Source organism: Cotesia glomerata, linkage group LG7 (assembly GCF_020080835.1).
Source record: "Cotesia glomerata isolate CgM1 linkage group LG7, MPM_Cglom_v2.3, whole genome shotgun sequence".
Lineage (NCBI taxonomy): Eukaryota > Metazoa > Arthropoda > Insecta > Hymenoptera > Braconidae > Cotesia > Cotesia glomerata.
Genome location: NC_058164.1, coordinates 10,020,599 through 10,041,663, shown reverse-complemented (window position 1 = coordinate 10,041,663; position 21,065 = coordinate 10,020,599). Strand labels below are relative to the sequence as shown.

Here is a 21,065-nt window from a genome sequence, read left to right as displayed (position 1 = left end):
TAATTATCAAAAGTATATTACGTTAAAATTATAAAAATGAATCGATTGTCAGTTTCAAGTCTTGGTAACAGGTTGAACAATGTTGTGAAGAAAATATCTTTAACACCGGAATGTGAAGCATTGTCAGGTGCTTTGACAAAATCTGTTTTAGCTCACTTGGGAGTTGGTCTCGTAAGTTTTATTATATTACTTACTGTAACTTTAATTAAAGTAACGAAAAAAAAGTTTGAAGAACTTCAAAACGACATGTTTTTCTGGTCAAACGTTGGAACTACCACACTCAGTCTGGTTAATGTTGTTGTTGGACTTTGGCAACACAAAGCGGCGAAGAAAATTGATGAATGTATTTCAACGGGATCATCATTGTAAGATTTGATGTAATAATACAGACTTTATAAACTCGATAGAAAGATATATTTCATTACAAATTTATTTCAAAGTAAAGATGTAATTGAAATCAAGTATTTATTATCAATTTAATAGTTAAAAAACAAAATTTATTTATATATTTATGACAATTTGACTATTTTATAATTATTACATTTTTTTTTTAATTGCAAATTTAATTGCCAATTTGATAACCTTGAATTATTGTTTTTTTTTTTTTTTTTAAGAATAATGGAGGTTACTTTTTATCGTTTATATTTATAAACGTCTAAATTATTGGCATAGTAACTTTATATTTTTAACTTCCCGCTAAGAAAATTGAAAATTTTCAAAAATCGGGAAGTTATTGGTTTTACCCCGTTTTTCGAAAATCGAGTTTTCATCGGATCTCGACGTTTCGAGGTCCTAGGAAGCTTTCCTGAATATTTTCACGATGATGTCCGTACGTCTGTGTGTGTGTGTGTGTGTGTGTGTGTGTGTGTGTGTGTGTGTGTGTGTGTGTGTGTGTGTGTGTGTGTGTGTGTAAACCTCTCGTAACTTTTGAACGGCTTGATCGATTTCATCGCGATTGGTGTCATTCGAAAGGGCTTCGTCAAACTTAGATTTCCTGTAAGTTGAAACCGATTCGGACCAGTAGATTTTGAGAAATTGCAAAAAAAGTGATAAAAAAAGTTGTTTTTTTTTTCATTTTTTTTAAATATCTCCGAATTGGCTGAACTGATCAACTTCAAAAACTAATCAGCTCTTAACCATGAAAGAAGGTCAGAATCGGTTGATGCGTTCGTGAGATATCGCTGTCGAAAAAAAATCGAAAAACGTGTTTTTTTGTAATAACTCCGAAATTTTTCATCAGAGAAATTTTTTTTCCAAATTTTTTATAAAGCTTAAAAAACCACATCGATCGCCGCCTACCGCGTAAAAATCGGTTGATTTATTAAAAAGTTACAGCAGTTTGAAAATTAGAAAAATCGTGTTTCATCGAATTTTGATAACACTTTTGAGCTCGAAGAGCTCAAAAGCATAGCAAAGCTATCTCTTCGAGCTCGGAGAGCTCAAAATAACACATAAATTGTATTTTTGAGCTCGGAGAGCTCAAAAACGTCATAAGTACAATTTTAAGCGCCTTGGTATGGAATTAGCGGGAAGTTGCAGGGATGGCCTTCAGGGTCAACCGTTTTTCTAATTTTTTTTCTTAATGTCTGAGATTAATTTTTAATTTAATTTGTTTTTTATAAAAAAATTGATTAAAATTACAATTCACTTAAATTTTAAGATCAAACAATGGTATTGTTTCGAAGTTATTAAATAGAATAAAAAAAATTGCTTGCATATTTGCTTTATCATTTTACCGATCGATTTTTAAGAACATATGCTTCTCTAGTTACAGTCAGCAAGCCCAGTTGAAATCGAAAAAATGCTTTCTTAGAATCCTATTATAAAACAAAATGAAAGTTAGTTCCAAAATTCATCGACAATTGAATTTTTGAACTTGCAGAGCTGAAAAAATAATAAGAAGTCATATCTTTAAGCTTGACGAGCTCAAAAGTTATCGTGAAAAAATTTTTAAGCTCAAAACCAACTGGAAGTTTCAGTGAAAACTATTTATATCATGCTATAATAATTTTTTAGATATTTTTTTAACAAGTATGTTATTATTTAAAACTTTGTAGTTTACACGTTTTAATTTTTTATATAAAAGATATGAATTTTCTTGGAAACCAATTATCGATAATTAGCTGCCGTTTTTTTTATGCAAACATTAGTTTTCTCAAAAAAAAAAAAAAAGGGTATAACAACAATAATCTAAATTTTTTATAAAAAATACAAATCTCAATTTCACAAGAGATGAAAAAAATTTTAACAATATTACTGTTAAAATATTTTTTCGTTTCATTAAAAATTTAAATATCATATGATAAAAATGAATAAATCATATTATCGATAAGCATTTTTTAAAATTGTCTTCATGTAATCGGAGTTATTAACATTTATTTTGTCTTTTTGACTAACGACAATATTTTTTAATAAAAAAATGAGTCATTAGTTCACGATAAATAACTCTGATTGTCTAACGACAATATTATTCACTACGCGATGCCGCGAAAACTTGTGTTTGCTACTAGACCCACAATAAATCAAACTCCATCGAACGAATATAAAATATTTCGTCCAGGATTTAGAGAATTCAATAGAACACCTTTATTACCGGGAAAGTTATTTAAAAGAATAAAAGAAAATGCCGCTGGTAACAACGATTGCATGGGCTTACAATTAGAACAATCGCCAATAAGTACTCAACATATGGAATCCGATCAATTACAGACAAGTATTATAAAAATTGGAAACCTTTCGCCTACACCAACAGTCTACGCTAATTATGAAGTTACAGAACACAAAATAATTCAATTTAAATAGTCAATTTTTTATTCTTTGCTTACTTTAAATTATAAATAAAAAAAAAAAGTTTCGTTAGTTGCGTGAATGTAGAAGCGATAGTATTTTGTTAAAATTAGATTTATATTGTGACTTAAATCAAGATCCGGTTACCTTGGAGAGTGAAAAAACAACGAAACATTACATCAAGCAGATCATTGAACTAATATTAACATCCTCGATCTTTTGAACCCATTAATAAATCTTTCATAAGCGTTTTGGTTTCTTACGTTTTAAAATTAATAAAACTAATTCGATTGAGTATATTGTTTAAAATTTAAACGTTCAATAAAATAAGTAAAAATGCGTGAGATTGTTCATCTTCAAGCTGGTCAATGTGGCAATCAAATTGGTGCTAAGGTAATTATTACTGTTATTTATTTAATTTTTTTTTTATTTTTTAAAAACAAACAGTTTTTAAAATTATTTATTTAAATTTTGTTTAGTTTTGGGAGGTGATATCAGATGAGCATGGAATTGATCCAACCGGAACCTATCACGGAAACTCAGACCTCCAGCTGGAGCGCATCAACGTCTACTACAATGAAGCAACCGGAGGAAAATACGTACCTCGAGCAATTTTAGTTGATCTGGAACCCGGAACAATGGATGCTGTTCGTTCAGGGCCTTTTGGCCAGATATTTCGTCCGGACAATTTTGTGTTCGGTCAGAGTGGTGCAGGGAACAATTGGGCCAAAGGTCATTACACTGAGGGTGCTGAATTGGTGGATTCCGTGTTGGATGTGGTCCGAAAAGAAGCTGAAAGCTGTGACTGTCTCCAGGGATTTCAACTTACTCATTCACTTGGCGGAGGCACTGGTGCAGGAATGGGCACGCTCTTGATTTCAAAAATACGGGAAGAATATCCGGACCGCATTATGATGACTTTCAGTGTTGTCCCATCGCCAAAAGTAATTTTTATTTTTTAATATTTACTATTCAAGGGATTTGAGTTGAAAAGTTGTAACCTAGAAAAATTTGGTAATTTTTTCAAATATATTTTCTTTAAAAGATATTTTTTGGGTTCAAAATTAGTGTGATAAAAATTATTGCTTACATCACTTCAGTTCTAACCTCTTGAATTTAAACAAAAATTTTGATAAAAACAAAAAAATTTCATCAGCAATGAACATTTTTTAAATTCAATCGACAGTCTGTCTTCCCTAAAATCTTTCAGTTGTGTTTTAATTTTTCTAAAAGTCTCTAACATTCCAAAAAAGAACAACTTGTCATTTTTTAGAAAGGAAGTATTAAAATATATTTGGTCTATTAAAATAACAAAATTTTAAATCAACAAGGAATTTTGAACAAACGCAAAAATTCTTTATAAAAAAACAAATTTTCTTTAAATCATTTTTTTTTATTCAAAAAAATTTCTATTCTTCTTTGAGAATATTCTAACGATAAAAAAAAATGAAATACATTAATTTTTTTTTAATTTATAGAATAATCTAGAATAAAACTTAGGTAAAAAAAAATGACTCGTATTTTTATTGGCAAGAATTATAAGTTTGAATATTCATACAAACACCATTTTTAGCCATTCGAGATATAATAAAATGATAATAATCCTAAAAAATAAACGAATAAACTTAAAAAACTAATTTTCCGTCATCGTTTAAAAAAAAGTTTGTGTAAAAAATCTTTGTATTAAATATTTAACATTTGCGTGTTGATAACTCTATTTTACTAAATTAACGCACAATAGTGTTAAAAAATCGAAAACCAACATTTTTTAAAGATATAACAAAAAATATTTACAGTGTAAGCTCAGACATATTTTTCTGTTAGTAAAAACACAAAAAATATTTTACACTAAGTATAATGTTTTATAAATCTATTAATTCTAAGAATCCTCTATTTTTTTATCGAAGAAGATTCTTAAAATTATATAAAAAAAAATAAGATTTTTTGAAAAAGTATCCTTTTATTCTTTACACTATTTTTTCTCTTCAATTTATCTTATTATTTTTCCAATTAATACTATAAAATAAACTATTTTTCAAGGTATCTGACACAGTAGTGGAGCCCTACAACTGCACATTATCAGTTCATCAGCTGGTAGAAAACACGGATGAATCTTACTGCATTGACAACGAAGCACTCTACGACATTTGCTTCCGAACTTTGAAACTAACCACTCCAACCTACGGAGATTTGAATCACCTGGTCAGCGCAACGTTAAGTGGCGTTACAACATGCCTGAGATTCCCTGGTCAACTAAATGCAGATTTACGAAAGCTTGCTGTCAACATGGTACCATTTCCCCGTCTTCATTTCTTCATCCCTGGGTTCGCACCATTGACATCCAGAGGCTCACAGCAATACCGAGCACTCACCGTTCCTGAATTAACCCAGCAAATGTTTGATGCCAAAAATATGATGGCTGCTTGCGATCCTCGTCATGGAAAGTATCTCACCGTGGCGGCTGTTTTTCGCGGCAGGATGTCTATGAAAGAAGTCGATGAACAAATGCTGAACATACAAAACAAAAACAGCACTTACTTTGTCGAATGGATACCAAGTAACGTGAAGACAGCGGTCTGTGACATCCCACCGCGAGGTTTGAAAATGTCTGCGACTTTCATTGGAAATTCTACTGCCATTCAGGAGCTTTTTAAGCGCGTTTCTGAACAATTTACCGCCATGTTCAGACGCAAAGCATTTCTTCATTGGTACACTGGCGAAGGGATGGACGAAATGGAGTTCACTGAAGCTGAGTCTAATATGAATGACTTGGTCTCTGAGTATCAACAGTATCAGGAAGCTGCGGCAGATGAAGAAGGAGACTTTGATGAAGATGAAGAAGGCGAAGATGCGTGAATGCGTTCGATCATTTTTTCTTTGTTTCATTCTTTTTTTTTGTGATTTTGACTTTGAGAAAAAGTTAAAAAAAATGTTTTTTTTTCATCAAATCGCCCAAATTATTATTAAAATTACTATTTAATAATTTTAAAATGGGATTCGTACACAGTAAGGAATTTTCTGTTAAAAAAGTTTGTATGAAAAATATTTAACAAAAAAACTTTACACAAACGTTTTTTTTTACGCAATGACAGAAAATTTTTTATCGTGTAAAATTTTAAATTACATTACTTTGATTTGTTGATCATTTAATTATAAATGTTTTATTATTGGTTAGTAACATTGCATAATTAATTAATTATTAAAAAATTGGTGATTAAAATTTTAATCAGATATACGAGAAATTGACTAATTTAATAAATTGAAATTAAATATGTTATTTATTAAATGAAATTATTAAAGACAGCAAAGTTGATATTTATCGCGATGACTCAAGATTATAAAGTTGTCGATAAACCATTAGCCTATCTAACAACAACGTTAATTATAATGTTTATCTTTATAATTTTAGTCTTCAATATTGTAATAATATATGTTATAATCATGCAAGAAGAGAAATCTCGTTGTCCTTACTCTACAAACAATTCACACAATTCTAAGATGATTAGTAGTTATATGGCAATTGTAACCTTTGTCCTAAACTTGAAAGAATGTAATTATTCAAGGAACAAAAAATAAATATAATACTCTAGTTAAAAAGCAATAATAAATAATACAATTTGTTTTTTATTATTATTGTAGATCATAGATAATTGAGTGATTAGGAGGAGACCTTGAAAAAATTTCTTAAAAACAATAACGGTAACAGTAACTATAAAAATATTTCAACGACCTCGCATCTCTCTTTACAGTTGATCGCTCATGGTGTCTCCTTCGTGGGTGTGTCTATTCATTTTGTTTTTACGCTTGACAGCCCAAGTTCCCAAGGTGTATGAAAAAAAGTATAAAAATGCGCATATAACATTATAATTATAATTATATACACGCAGGTGATCATGTCTTTTTGTTTCAAGGTATCAACAGTAGCCACTAAAGTGAATAACTTTTTTTCTCACGACAAATTCACTCTGAGCGATTTCTTCTTTTGTAATTTAATAACGTTGGCCTTCGCGACCCTACCTCTGTATCTCTTCAACGTCGATCATTGATTATCGATCCTTGGAATTGAAAGATCGGGTATGAGGATCAAGCGAGTGATAAATCCTACATTACATCCCCGCAATGACTTCGATTGATCCATCGAGAAGGGCATCAGCATCATTGTCACGCTCTAACGCTTCTAGTGTGACTCTACACCGTAAGTCAACGAATGGGGGAAATTTTTTTCCTAACCTTCGCTATCACAACACACAACGCATTGTATGTCCATTCTCTCAAGATTCTTCTATTGATGGGGTATATAAGAGATCCTAGGGATAGGACAGAATCAGATACTTCTGTGTTTACAACAGCAACTATAACAAAATGTTCAAGCTGGTAAGTGTTTCTTTTAACATTTGATCATTTTCATCAATTATTATATTCAATATTTCACTAAACGGAACATAAATTTTTGTATCAAAGTTAGTTGATATCTCATTAGATTTTTTTCAAAACAATACATTTTTTTTAAACTTAAAATTTTCTTTTAAATAATTAATAGCCAAAAATGTATGATCTTTAGTTTTGTTAAAAAAAAATTAATTAATGATAATAAAAATATCTTCCTAAAATTAGACTTATAAATTTTTTTAATTTCTTCACGAAAAATTATTTTTAAATTTAATTTAAAAAAGAAAAATTCTAAAAATCAGAATCCAAATTTTTTTTATCTGCTAGCTTTACTATTACAAAACAATTTTGTTTCTATAAAATACCTTTAGATTTTTTATCTTCACTCGAAAAATAACTAAATTTCTTAGTGAAAAAAGTACAAAACAATCACTTAAAAAAATAAATTGAAATAAACTAATGATTTAAAATTTAATATCGATACTCTAAGTTTATAATTAAAAAAAAAAATCATAAAATTTTAATTTGACGATAATTAAGCAAGAAAAAAACGAATAAATTATTTCAATACTCGTCTAACAATGTCAATGATCACCCCTAGCCAAGAAAATGAATAAAGATTGACTATTATTTTTTTCAGGTGGTTTTCTTAGCCCTGGTGGCCTACGCTTCTGCAGGATCAGGACTTGTAGCTCCATACGGTTACGGTCACGGATACTCTTATCACAACTATCCCAGTGTATACCATGCTCCAACAGTGAGCTACTCACCAACTGTGTATCATACTCCTCTTGCTACCAGCTACGCAAACACTCATAAGGTATAACATTGTCAATATTTAAAATAATTTAATTAATAGATAAATATTGGATATTTTATCTTAATTGGTATTTATATTTTTATTTTCCAAAAGATCGCCTACTCTGCCCCTGTAGTGACTAAAGTACTTGCGGCACCAACAGTCACTAAAATTCATTACGCTACTCCAGTTGCCGCTTACGTTGCACCTCATTACTCTGGATTGAGCTACGGTCATGGATACGGTTCCTATGGTTTAGGACACGGATATGGAAGTGGATACGCTAATTACGGCCATGGTTATGGTTTGGGACACGGATACGGTGTGGGACATGGTTATGGATACGGACACGGATACTGGCACTAAATTCCAGAAATTGAACTAAATTAAATGAAAGATGTAAACTTAAGTACCCAAGGACGGATGTAAATAATCGTTGTTTTTATATGAATTATATTTTTTGGATAATAAATATTTTTGCAATTCTCTAATTATGAACTCTTTATTTGTCAATTCGTCCATCTGATATTTAAATAAACATAAGGCAATTAGTGATATTTACAATAATGAATTTTTAGATAAAGGGTATAAAATCAAAACTAATTAAGGATTGAATCATTTATATTAAATTAGGGCGATTTTTTATATTCTTAGAATTTTTTAGCTTTTTATTTAGCAAATCCAGTAATTTTGCCATAAAGTTTTGTCTATAAATTATATACCGATAAAAAAAAAAATTAAATTGATTCAAGAGTAAAAATCTTAAGCCGAGAATATCATTTTGAAGAAATTTTTATTTGTTTGAGCACATGAATTTCACTCGATCTAAGAATTTTTCTTCTTAGTTCAATAGAATTTAATTTTTTGAAATAATTGTCTTGGTTTAAGACTTTTACTCTCGAATCAATTTAATTTTTTATTTGCGTACAATAAATTAGAACAGTATTTAAAGATGGAAAGATATATTATGTAAATCCATCAAGCCGTTTAGGCTACAAAATGTGCGAGGCAAATAAAAATAAAAATGTATGCATTCATCACTCGAAAAACGTATACTCCCTTTTTTAGGATTCTATTCAGGTTTTTCGCTATCACATCGTTGATAAATTATTAGTAGAGATCCTCTATCATTTCTTCCACGAATATCTTGTTTATTTTATAAAGGAAAGTATAACCAAATTATAATTTATAAGTGTAATCGGCTGACAGCTAATTTTTGAAAACTATTAAATAAATTTAAAGGAAGTGACGGGAAAAAAATTTCAAAAAATTTCACATGAAGAGTTTTTCAAGATTTAAGAAAAGCTTCCTAGGACATCAAAACGTCAACATCCGTTGAAAACCTGATTTTTAAAAAACGGGGCTAAACCAATAACTTCCTAACTCTTGAAAATTTTCAATTTTCTTAGCGAGAAGTTAAAAAAATTTCCGATAAATAATTGTTAAAAAACAGAAATTTTTATTCTTAATTTTTAAAGAAAATTGTTAAAATGTCGGTTAATTTTATGATTTTATTAGTTTTACAGCTTTTATATGCAACTGTTCCTCATATTTTTTCAAACTTACCTTTGCGTTTAATAAGTTTGGTAAATCGATAAAGTAATGATTTTAATAGGTTTAGAATTTCTTCTGTCTAATTTATGAAAAAATATAGAAAAAATTAATAGAAAAACGGAGTAAAAAATAAATATATATACAATTGTAAATTATGAAAAACCCCCATTCTTTACATTTAAATTTAATATTTTAAAATGCTTTCATAATAACCTATCAGTGTAACATATCTCCTTCAATAAAATTTCATTGATAAATCAAGAATATTAATGTGAAGATTGACAGACACTCGAAAGTATATTAATTTAGTCATTCCATAAATTACTTAGTGTCACGTGAATAATTTTAAATGCAATCGAAATAAATATAACAATATTATAGGGGAATCTGGGACACGAAGGCCCCCCTGGGGCACGACGGCCCCTCTCAAAAATTAGGTAAAAATCTTTTTTTTAATTTCTCTCAAGTTATGACGTCTATAATGTTCTTATGATATTTTGGGCCAATCTGTGATACGTGGAGCATAATGGATCACTCGAAAAAAAAACGACAAATTTAAAGAATTCATTATTTTAGGCCTTTTCAGGTCAATGAATCAGAATGAATTTAATTAAACTGAAAAATTTAATGAAAAGTTGAATTATATAGCTTATAAAAAATTGAAAACACAGTTTTTTGGAATTAAAACAGTAATAATTATTTTTTTACAATTTTACAATAATTTTATTTCTAAAGACTAGTCTATTTTTATATATATTTTTTACAATTGTAAATTGACTATGTTTACAATTGTTATTGGCTATCTAGTCTATTGCACAATTTTCTCTAATTATTTATAATTTTTGTTAGCCTGTATTACCTCCAGGCATAAACAATTTTTCATTCTTATTTTAAATTTGTCATTAGAGATAAATTCAACTGAAAAAATTGTAAACATAGTCAATTTACAATTGTAAAAAATATATATAAGTAATAATTATATTATTAATTATTGATCACGTTATCCTCTGCACCAGACAGAAACCTAATCTCAAAATTAATGTAAACTAATGTAACCAATTCATTGCTAAATAACATCTACATTTTTTCTTGTACGTAGGTTTAAAACCTCTGAGTGCAATAAAAGAAATTAATTATATTTTTGACTATTATCTATTTAAAACTAATTAACAGCTTAAAAATGAAATTTATAATAATTTTTTAAGACATTAACAAAAATTAAACTTTGAATAAAACATGAAATATAAATGTTCGATAATAAGGAAATCACATCGAGATATTTTAATGAATATACGATTATTCGTAATTATCACAGACATATTCGTCAGAATTATCTTCGCCAATACCTGTGCAAGAATCATAAGACTATTTATTACAATTTTTACATTGAATCCATGACTCTGAGGACTCTGAAGAAAGTCCATAGCAATAAAGACAATGGCAATCATCATTTTTATATTTTAAATGTTCTTTTTTTTTTAATTTTTTGATTTTGATTTTGTTTTATTTTTTTTTTTTTTTTGTCTAATTGAGGTCTTTTTTTTTTGCTTCATGTTGATTTTTTTTTCTGTGAGTTCTCGGCGATACTCAAGACTCGTAAGAATCGTGGTTTTCCCTCGACGCCGTTTTCTGGGAGAAGAATCTCTAGATTTTGATGGTAATAGCTTTAGTAAAAAAAAAAATTTTTTTATATGATTTTTTGGGGAGGGGGCCGTCGTGCCCCAGAAAAAAAAAATTTTTTTTCGATTTTTTGCGAAATTTCGACTGTTTCGTTCGAAATAGATGGAAAATAAATAAATATGATGGTTAAAAGCCACAAAAAGAAAAAATCGGCTTAAGGGGGCCGTCGTGCCCTAGGCTCCCCTATTGCTAGATTCTTAATTAAATACATTAATCAAATTTTAGCTGCGTGTTTTTCGATTTCTTTAAATTTTATTAGACCTATCTATATATTTTTGTCAAAAATATTTCAAAACATATATGTAGTTGAAAGGTATTATTATAGGTGTAAGTATTACCCTAGGTGTAATCTATGGATAGCAAACAATACAAGCTTCCAGACTTTTAAATATCACCTCTTCAACTAAGTACTTATGGTTAGTAGTCGAAAGTCGAAAAGAGATAGAGTACTTGCGTCATACGAAACGCAGATGAGATAAAAAAAATACTTGAGGTACACACTGGAGTGGATCAAGGTTGAGGCGAGGCAATGATTTTATCTCTTAAATAAATCTTCAACATCCCAAGCTTTGTTCTTTATTATATTATGATTTTGTGCATCATGTTAAATTGATTTCGTAAATCTAATAAGTATAGCTTTATAGTCAAACTTGAATAACTTCTTATTTAAAATAATCAGATGTATATGCAACCTATAATGATTTAACATGTTACTCTATATTAATTTCGATGATGAAAAAAAAGTAAATAATAATAATTTATCCTTAAAAGTTATTATTGAATTATTTTTTATGCGCTAAATAAATTAAAAAACTCTATAGCACTTTTGAAATAATTACGGTTTTTTTTTTTTTTTTTTTAAGACAAAAAATCATCTTCAGCTTGATCTTAAATCTTAAACACTTTTATTTAAGTAACTTTCTTTCATGAAATTCTAAAAAAATACAACTTAGAAAAGGAGTGTGAAAAATTTGAAAAAAAAATTTTAAACCAAGTTATTAATTTTTTAATTGAATAATATAATTTATTTTGTTAAAAAAATACATAACTCTCTGGCTATAAGAAAATAAAAATATATGAAATGAACGCAAATTATTCTTATCGTATTAATAACTTATAATAATTAAAATAGAGTGTTTCCGATTTTAATTCAACTTTTACAAACATAAAATTAATTCATTGTTGAAAATAATAAAAACGTAAGAATTAAAAGAAGTGAATGACGCCTTCAGATCAGTTAGTGCTAATTGAGATATAAAAAATTTCCTGCAGTTAATTGATTGTTTTGTTTAATAATTACGCCGAGATAGCTTGGAAATTATTATTTTTTTTTTTTTTTTTTCTATTAAAAATTCCTTCTTGATAGAAATACAATAAATGAAATTGTCAATACAAGAGATTATAACTAAAAGTTTAATTTACAATACATCTTGATTGATTTTTAATTCATTATTCTAATTAAAAAATTTTTACCTTTTTTTAGCAATTTTGTAAAAAACTTACAAATAATTTTCTTTCAATATTGATATATTTACTCTCTTAAATCGAAATAGTGACTATAGTGACTATTCACTATTTTTGCAGTGCAGAGTAGATCACTAATTCAAATAGTGATATACTTTTCACTACTAAATAGTGAATAGTCACTATTTCATATTCGAAAGTCACGATTTTGATTTAAGAGAGTAATCACTTCAAATTTAGCAATTTATTTTTCAACGATTCCATTGCTCGATTTATCCAAAAAATTACATTATGGTAACGTCATACAAGAAGATTTAATGGGTGGACCAGTTTATGCATTATACAAATCTAAAGTTATGCTCATATATTACTGATTGCACAACTTTAGTGGGTACAATGATGATGAAAGTGGAACAGAGATACACAGTAAAAATCACTGTCAATTTTGACATTAAGATAAATCGATATTGTGACTTCTTTCATCAATCTGAGTGGCATATATAATTTGACGCACTCCATTAATAATGATCCATCGATTATTGAATAGACTTAAGTTAACAAAATTGAAATATATGTTGATACAATGTTCAAATCTTAAAAAAAAAAGAAATAAATAAATAAATAATGTCTTTTATGTTTAATAGGTCAATTATTCTCCAATATTAATAAAATTTTAATTAATAAAAAAATTGTGAGCAGAGTAATTTGTCTGGCGAGATGAGCTCTTCAATTCGAAAAGCCCTCGAACATTGAATTGCGCGTACACCAGACAGGTTAGAGATCTCTCTTTCTTCAAGATCCAAGGTCATGCAAGATCAGGCTCATACATGTTGAGGGTCGTTGGGCCATTTTTTTTGCTCGTTGCAAAGTCGAAAGCAAAATTAGCACACATGTATGAATCTTGAATGTGGAGGTTACAAGGACCAGATATTGTTGAGTTGAGGATATAAAAAGAGCGGTCGTCGCCGAAAGAAGCATCAAACAGTCGACGACCAAGTCGAAGAGCGTGCTAATTTTGCTTTAAAGTAAAACTATAACTAAAAGTTATCAGCCATGCTGAAGTTCGTAGTGTTGGTTGCATTCGTTGCTTGTGTGTCTGCTGCACCACAACCTGGCCATATTCTTGCTGCAGCGCCTGTTGTTGCTGTTCAACCTTTGGCAACTAGCTCATCTCATAGTTACCGCGCACCAGTAGCCAAGGCTGTCGTACCAGTGATTCCCGCTGCACCTCTAGTGAAGACCATTCCTGTTGTTCACGCAGCTCCGATTGTCAAAGCAGCACCTCTCATCGCTCATACAGTTCCCGTAGCTCACGCCATCCCAGTCGCCCACACTGCCATCATTCATCACTAAACTTCGGCATCACTGTATCTGTATCAATTTTAATTATTTATTTTCATGGTAAAAATGATTTGATTTTTTCTGTATAATAAAATATGCAATCATCTTAATCCATTGTTTTCTTGTTTACAGTCCTTTTAACTTTTTATTAGTATAGTAATTTTATTATATAAGAGTATACTTATTATTTTAAGTAAATTAAAGTATATATAAGTTTCCGATGTTCATTTCCATTTTTTGAAAGATTCAGGTTGGTATTCATTGAAATTTTATTGGTGGAATTGTCAAATAGCTGTTTTCTGACATCCTGCGCTTAATCAAAATTGTAGATGGAGTTGAAGAATATCATTTCTATTATTACATAATGAAGAAGCAAAGGTGTAGTTAAGGAAATCTGAAAAATGGTTGAGTAGTTTTGGTCGCAAAACTTGTTGCTATTTTCAAATTCGAACTGAGGTTACAAAAGAACAAAGTGCATTTTCTAAAACTGCTATAAGACTGAGATCAGCAATTTTAAAGTTTAAAAATCTGAAAAGCGGTTGATCCTGCAAGTCATCTCTGGAACTTTCCAATATTTTCAAGCTCAAAACTCTCTAAAATTTGCCTATCACGCAGTTTGGAGCTTTTCAAGCTTACGAATACAATTTTATAAATTATTGAGCTCAAAAATCTAGTATAAGGTAAAAGACCCTATTACTGACGCTATCTTTGATTTTGGTACTTATTCAATTAATGAAATCATTAATTTCAATAATGAATATATTATTTCTAATCTTTAAGACCTTTAGATCAAAAACATTTTTAATTTTTATTCCAAGTAGAACATTTTTTCATTGAACAAAAATGTGCCACTAATGGGTTCTTTTACCTTAGTTGCATTACTAAAACTCTTTTTTGAAAATTTTGGCTTGCGAAATCTTCCGAAGGAATCAATAGATTTTTATGCAATTATCGACATTTAACGTTATTTTCTAAGGATAACAAATTTATTTGCAACCCAAAAATTTTCCAATAAAAAATTTAGATATAAGGTATAAAAAATTTTTTTTTTTGCAAATTTTTCGTTAATGATATCTCCCGAAAAGATGAACCAATTTCGATTAGGTTTTGGGCATTCGACAGTTTTTTTTTTATTCAAGGGCCGATTAGATTATAATATTGATCACTGATCAGTATGGTAATTTAAAAATGATTACTAATCTTTTATGCTTGTTGGAGTTTATAGTGATTAAAAAACTTCAATACGAAATTAACCGATATAAAATAATAATTTCAACTTTTATAAGATATTATTTATGTTAAAAAGCTATAGAAATTTTATCTAATAAATATGTTGTTCACAAAACTATTATCATTCAAATATATTACAGAGTTTAATTATATTTTTTGGGTCATAGCATTTAACTTCACTAAATAAATAAATAATTTTAATATTACTTTAAAACGAACAAAAATTTTTCATAATAATTTATGTCCTGGAATAATTGGCGAATAATTGATGAAGATATTTAATTCTTTTGAGATTATTATTAAAATAATTAATCTTTAAAGTTTAAAATAAAAAAAAAAAACAGTCACCCTAAAATTTGAACAGCTTCAAGTAATGAATATACTTTCAGTATAACTTGAAGATACTTTAAGTTTATAATTATTTTAATAAAAAAAGTTATATTAACTTTTTTAAATCTTATCTGACGTCATCAAAGTAAGATTACATCTTTAAATCCTAGTACTTGTTGTATTGTGAGTCCTTCATTGATTCCATTGTAGCTTCAAATAATAAAATTGAATATAAATTAATGTTTTACGAAATTGAATAAAGTTATGTAAGTTCTATACCAGTTAAGATTTCTATTTAATAAAATAATAGCAAATACACTGACGAAATACACGGTTACATTTAGATCTTTTAAAAATTTTATACAAGTAATGGTATAAACAATAAAAAATACATTAGTAATACTCATAACTCACCTGCACGAGTTAGTTGCAGCAGAAAAATATTATGAAACTTCAGGAGATCTTTGTCGACCGTGTGAGTTGTAGTGGCAGTAAAGACAAAACATTTTTAATTTATTCACATTAAATCAACTTCAACATCGAATGTTATCTCCTATAATTTATTTTCATTAAACAGTCTATAAAAATAGACCATTTTTTTTAATTTTTCAAGGTAATTTTACAATTTTTTTATAAAAAATTTAGAATACAGTGAAACTCCGCTAAAATCATATTAACAGAGCTTCAAAATTCGAGAAATGGATATTATCAGCCAACAAAAAAGTATAAAAGCAACAGAAAGAGCGATATCACAAAAAAATTATTAGAATAATCACTTCTCATGGAATTGGAAGTTGAATTTCATTATAATTAAGAAAATAAATCTTTATCGAAATTAATTATGTATATAAATAATTACTCGACTTTACTGTCAGTCACATAAATAATTTATTGATTTTGCTGAATAGCACTATGAACTATAAATTAAAAGAGAATCTATAAAAATAAAGTTTGTTTGAAGAAATTAAATTCTTAATCATATCAAAAAGGCTTGCACAAAACAAGAACAATAAATTTTACTGAGACTTAATATTTAAATTCAAATATTCTTTTATTCATAAATTTTGATTCATATCATACAGAATTCAAAAAAATATATATGAAATATAATTTTTTTATGGAGCCAGGTTCATTGTTGATTAGTGGTAGTAAGCGTAGGCTGGAGCAGCATGGTAGGCAGTGAGATGAGCAATTGGTTGAGTGACAATTGCTTCTGATTTGTGAATTTGAGTGGTCTGTTGGTGGCTGCTTGCAGCTGGAGTGTGGTAGGCAGTAACTACTGGAGCAGCGTGAGCGTATGTTGTAAGCGGTGCTGATTGGTAGGCAACAGCCGGTGCAGCAACATACGATGCATGGACTGCTGGTGCAGCGACGTAAGTTGCTTGGACTGCTGGTGCAGCAACGTAGGTCTGAGGGTGGACTGATGCAGCGACGATGTGTCCGGCAGCGTATCCTGGTGCTGGTGCAGGTGCAGCGAAAGCACAAGCCACAAGAGCAAACAAAGTCACAAACTTGAACATGGTTTTTTAGTTGTTTTTACTATTTACTATTCGTTCGTAAAATATGATCGAATTGTACTCAAACATCGTTCCGGAGAGATTATATACTAGTGTCTCCCTACTTTTCGATCCTGAAAATTTAAGAAGGGAAAGAAACTGTTAAAATAATCTTTCTCTTTTGATACCACAATATCTGACAATCTCTTTATTGGTTGTTAAGCTTAAAGTTTAATTCTGTAGATTGACATGGCCAAGGCTTAAAAAAAAATTTTTTGTTGACCTGAGCTAATTTTCAGATTGCGCGATTGTCTAAACAAAAAACTTTATAATAACAATTTAAATATATAATATAAATTCATGTTTCAGTAATATTATTACTGTACAGTTGTTTTTTTTTTTTTGGTTATTTTTTTTAACATTATATTGAGACATATGGGTTGTAAGAACAACTAAAATTATTATGAGTGAGGCGTATGTAAATAAATGCATTAAACGAATTTACTTATATTATTTTTTTTTTTGAGTTAATTTCATAACTTTGTTTATATAATGATAAAAAAATTACTATTATTTTATTATTATTAAAGTTTTAAAAAAATAATAATTTGTGTTACATTTAATTAAAATCCATGCTAACTTGAAAAAAATGTTTAATATTTTTATTAATAGTTTTAATGAATTAATATGTAATAGGCTTAATTCTATAATACAACTGATAGTACGTGATATTGTCTATATATACATGATATAATATAAATTATTCACCTTCAGTAATGTAACAATATTACGTATCATTAAATTAGTATCAAAGAATATTAGGACACATGAGGAAGTTTCTATTTTCGATGATTAATCACATATTGCACCTACGCATTCAGTTACGATAATAATTTTATCATCAGTGACACAATCCATGCTATTTATTGCAACTTTAGACTTATATTTATAGAAAAATAACATATTGCATGTGAGTTCATTTTAGATTGGATTCTATTTCAAAAACTCAAGTAATAGAATAGTATACCAATCAACACTCAACATTTTCAGTATTATGTAAATTGAGCTATTTTCACTAGTCCGGCAATTACCATTGCAATCACCTTCATTTTATCGGTAATAATAGACAACTACGAGAGGGTCAAACTTTATTGAATCCTTTATATAAGAACAAAGATTACGTGATGAACAATATAATATATCATCCACATTCAATTAGATAAAATTTTACAACGGAGACTACATTGGTCAGACGCAAAAAAATTATCTTGCGATCACCTGCCCTCATTATTTTTATTCTTAATTCTTGAAAAATTTGATATTCTTGCTCGATATTATGTTTCTTAATTTTAAGATTTAACTTCATGAAGGATACCAAGCCTGAATTTAACTAAAAAAATTATTTAAGAATTAAATAAAATATATTTTAATGTTAAGAAGATTGAGATTAAATAAAAAACGAGAGCAAAATTAAATATTTAAATTTCTTGAAGCAGAACAAGTTAAAGAATTCGGAATAAAAACTGAGCAATACCATCGACAAAAAATTGATTCATACTCAATTGTACCGTCATTTTTTTATTATTGAATAAAATTACGAATGTTTGGAGTTTATTTCTACCCAGAATAAATAAAAAATATTTTGCGGATAACTTTATATTTAATGTGTTGTGATACAAAAATCTTTTAATAAAATTTGAATTTTCTTCTCACTTGGAGTTTATTATTAATTGTAATCTGATCGAATATATTAAAGTAACAAAAAAGATGAAGTAATAATGAATATTGATTCTTTTTATATCAGATAATCTAAACTATCGTTGAATTTAGATTTTTTAGAATTCAATTTTTCAAAACGCGTTAAAGAATTCCTTAAAAAGCTCAAAAAAAAATTTTTAACCTTTTTATTCAAAAATATTATCATCTACTGAATAATGATTTAATTAATTATTATACAATTAATTATTTTATACAATATTACATTACATTATATAATTAATAACTTAAGTAATCATCATTTGAAGAAATCTAGAATTTAGTTTGTAAACAATAAAGATTTTCGTTTCTGTAAAAAAATATATTTATATCTGGACTTCTTTTCCGGTCGAGAACGCGGTGTGACTGATAATTTTGAAGAATATTATGCTTTTTTGTTTCTTGCAATCAATGTGGTTGCTATTGTTGATGTATTCATTATTCAAAATTAAAAATATTCTATAAGCACTGTATCAAATGTATATAAATATCAACGTATATGTATTGTTGATAGTCTTGAGGAAGCTTTGGTTCCAGGATTAAATAAAATTATATATCTATTATCTATAGTTTACCACGATCTTTACTTTTAAAAATGATCTATTTTGAGGATGAATGTTTTTTTTAATATTTATTTTCTAATAGTATTATAAAGTTATTTTTAATTTAATTTGATTCTATACTTGAACTGTTTTTATAAAAATGTATGTATCGCGTACTATCTATTATTTATTTATCACTCTCTAAATCTGGAACAGGATTTATTTACTATTTTCGGTGGTTTTTCCTGTTTTAGCTATAAAAAATATGAACAATGAAAAAAAAGTAAATTTGATTCAGGAAAAAATTTCTTAAACCAAATACATAATTTTGATAAAATTAATCATCTTGAATTAAGTAAAAAAATTATTGGACTAAGAAATTTTCCTTGGCTCCAGTCAATATTCCTTGGTCAAGAATTTCTCTACACGATTTAAGACGATACCCTTCAAAATAATTTTCTTGGTTCAAGAACTTTTTTTTTAATCAATTTTATGTGTATATTTATTACATTACTTTTTTTGTTGACGCTATCCATGACAAGATTAGTAACAATGAAAGATTGAATTGTCATTTTACATTTCATGTTGCTGTCAGTGAGATTTCATGAGAAATTTTCAACTAAATAAAATGAATAAAAGTTATCAAATTAATTTATCTAAACTTAAATATTCTCTTGTGAATTGTAAATTCATCGAAGATCTTAGCAATGCATGTAGTCGTTTTGTCTCAAATTTTTATTGCAACGTATTAAATTTATAAAATCTGTATTACTTCATAAATCTATTTATTATACTATAGCTAATTCAGTATGGAAAAATATTCATAGTAGCAAAATAGACTTACTTAAATTTTTAATAAAATGCAAACATCTAATTGGTTAAGAATTTAGCCAAGAAAATATTTGTTTAGTTATATAACTTCATTATAAGTTGTAGTAAGTATCGTATTTTTCATAGGATCAATCTGTTTAAAATCAAAATATCTTTATTATGTCAAAAATATGTAATTGTCTGATAAATCTATCAAATACTGTTTTAATAAGATTTAATTGATTTTCAAATATTCGATTTTTACCACAAATCGCAAAACGGAGTATTTTTTTAAAAAATTAAGTCATGCAAGAGACAAAATAAATTACGTGGTAAATAAAAGCTGTCGAATTTACTCAAACCATTTATGGAGAACACTGAATAAATATATTAAAAAAGCCTTGACAGTATTCGTACTGCTCTCGCAGTAAAAAATATAGCTACAAAAATATAATCTCATGGTTATTAATGCATCCCAAAATAAAATATTCAACACAGAATAAAAGATAAAAAAATTAAATAGATATCACGAGTATGTTATTATTATCATCAATATTAATTATAAAAATGTATTGTTGATATAAGAGTCTAGTTATTGCATTACTTTTAAATATTTAATATTATATATTAAAAATAACTTGAAGGCTTTACAAGTGGTAACTGACAAAAAATAAAAATCGACAGCAAACGAGTGTCTCAAGTCAAGTCCTTGACAATGCTCGAGCTGGTATGGACGAAAGTAGTATTCACAAGAACAAGTCACTGCCGAGATGGTGCAAGCAAAGTAAAGAGTAATATAAAGCCAATAAGCTGCCTATCAGGAAGTCGATTTTAGTTTTGCGTGGAAGAGTCAACCAAGGGGAGGGAAAGAGGAGGTCAGCTGTCGAT

At 28.1% G+C, this 21,065-nt stretch overlaps 4 protein-coding genes across 5 annotated transcripts; 3 read left to right on the top strand and 1 right to left on the bottom strand.

The window, feature by feature from the left end:
- Positions 1-2,442: 2,442 nt before the first annotated feature.
- Positions 2,443-5,694, top strand: LOC123269065 (tubulin beta chain-like). Its single transcript, XM_044734564.1, has 3 exons — positions 2,443-3,180; positions 3,267-3,731; positions 4,828-5,694. Exons 1-3 carry the CDS (start codon positions 3,124-3,126, stop codon positions 5,641-5,643), a joined length of 1,338 nt encoding a protein of 445 aa, XP_044590499.1. The 5' UTR covers positions 2,443-3,123; the 3' UTR covers positions 5,644-5,694.
- A 1,016-nt stretch (positions 5,695-6,710) lies between these two features.
- On the top strand, positions 6,711-8,466 carry LOC123269504 (cuticle protein 65-like). Its single transcript, XM_044735242.1, has 3 exons — positions 6,711-7,161; positions 7,817-7,996; positions 8,090-8,466. The coding sequence occupies exons 1-3, from the start codon at positions 7,150-7,152 to the stop codon at positions 8,339-8,341; spliced, it is 444 nt and encodes a 147-aa protein (XP_044591177.1). The 5' UTR covers positions 6,711-7,149; the 3' UTR covers positions 8,342-8,466.
- Positions 8,467-13,645: 5,179 nt separating this feature from the next.
- Positions 13,646-14,124, top strand: LOC123268931 (A-kinase anchor protein 14-like). The gene has a single exon (XM_044734392.1). The coding sequence runs from the start codon at positions 13,727-13,729 to the stop codon at positions 14,024-14,026; it is 300 nt and encodes a 99-aa protein (XP_044590327.1). The 5' UTR covers positions 13,646-13,726; the 3' UTR covers positions 14,027-14,124.
- Positions 14,125-16,609: 2,485 nt separating this feature from the next.
- Positions 16,610-17,169, bottom strand: LOC123268831 (cuticle protein 38-like). Of its 2 annotated transcripts, XM_044734226.1 has the most exons (2): positions 16,968-17,169; positions 16,610-16,937 (listed from the first exon to the last, which is right to left on the bottom strand). In XM_044734226.1, exons 1-2 carry the CDS (start codon positions 17,092-17,094, stop codon positions 16,714-16,716), a joined length of 351 nt encoding a protein of 116 aa, XP_044590161.1. In that variant the 5' UTR covers positions 17,095-17,169; the 3' UTR covers positions 16,610-16,713. The 2 variants fall into 2 exon arrangements, with proteins under 2 accessions (XP_044590161.1, XP_044590160.1); XM_044734225.1 differs by having other exon boundaries at positions 16,610-17,169.
- Between the last annotated feature and the right edge of the window lie 3,896 nt (positions 17,170-21,065).

What these genes read in the sequence shown, in the direction of transcription:
- LOC123269065 (XM_044734564.1), top strand. Translation starts at nt 3,124, where the DNA reads ATGCGTGAGATTGTTCATCTTCAAGCTGGTCAATGTGGCAATCAAATT. An exon ending in GCAATCAAATTGGTGCTAAG is followed by an intron (nt 3,181 to 3,266) that starts GTAATTATTACT and finishes AATTTTGTTTAG; the next exon opens with TTTTGGGAGGTGATATCAGA. An exon ending in GTGTTGTCCCATCGCCAAAA is followed by an intron (nt 3,732 to 4,827) that starts GTAATTTTTATT and finishes CTATTTTTCAAG; the next exon opens with GTATCTGACACAGTAGTGGA.
- LOC123269504 (XM_044735242.1), top strand. An exon ending in GCTACGCAAACACTCATAAG is followed by an intron (nt 7,997 to 8,089) that starts GTATAACATTGT and finishes ATTTTCCAAAAG; the next exon opens with ATCGCCTACTCTGCCCCTGT.
- LOC123268931 (XM_044734392.1), top strand. Translation starts at nt 13,727, where the DNA reads ATGCTGAAGTTCGTAGTGTTGGTTGCATTCGTTGCTTGTGTGTCTGCT.
- LOC123268831 (XM_044734225.1), bottom strand. Translation starts at nt 17,094, where the DNA reads ATGTTCAAGTTTGTGACTTTGTTTGCTCTTGTGGCTTGTGCTTTCGCT.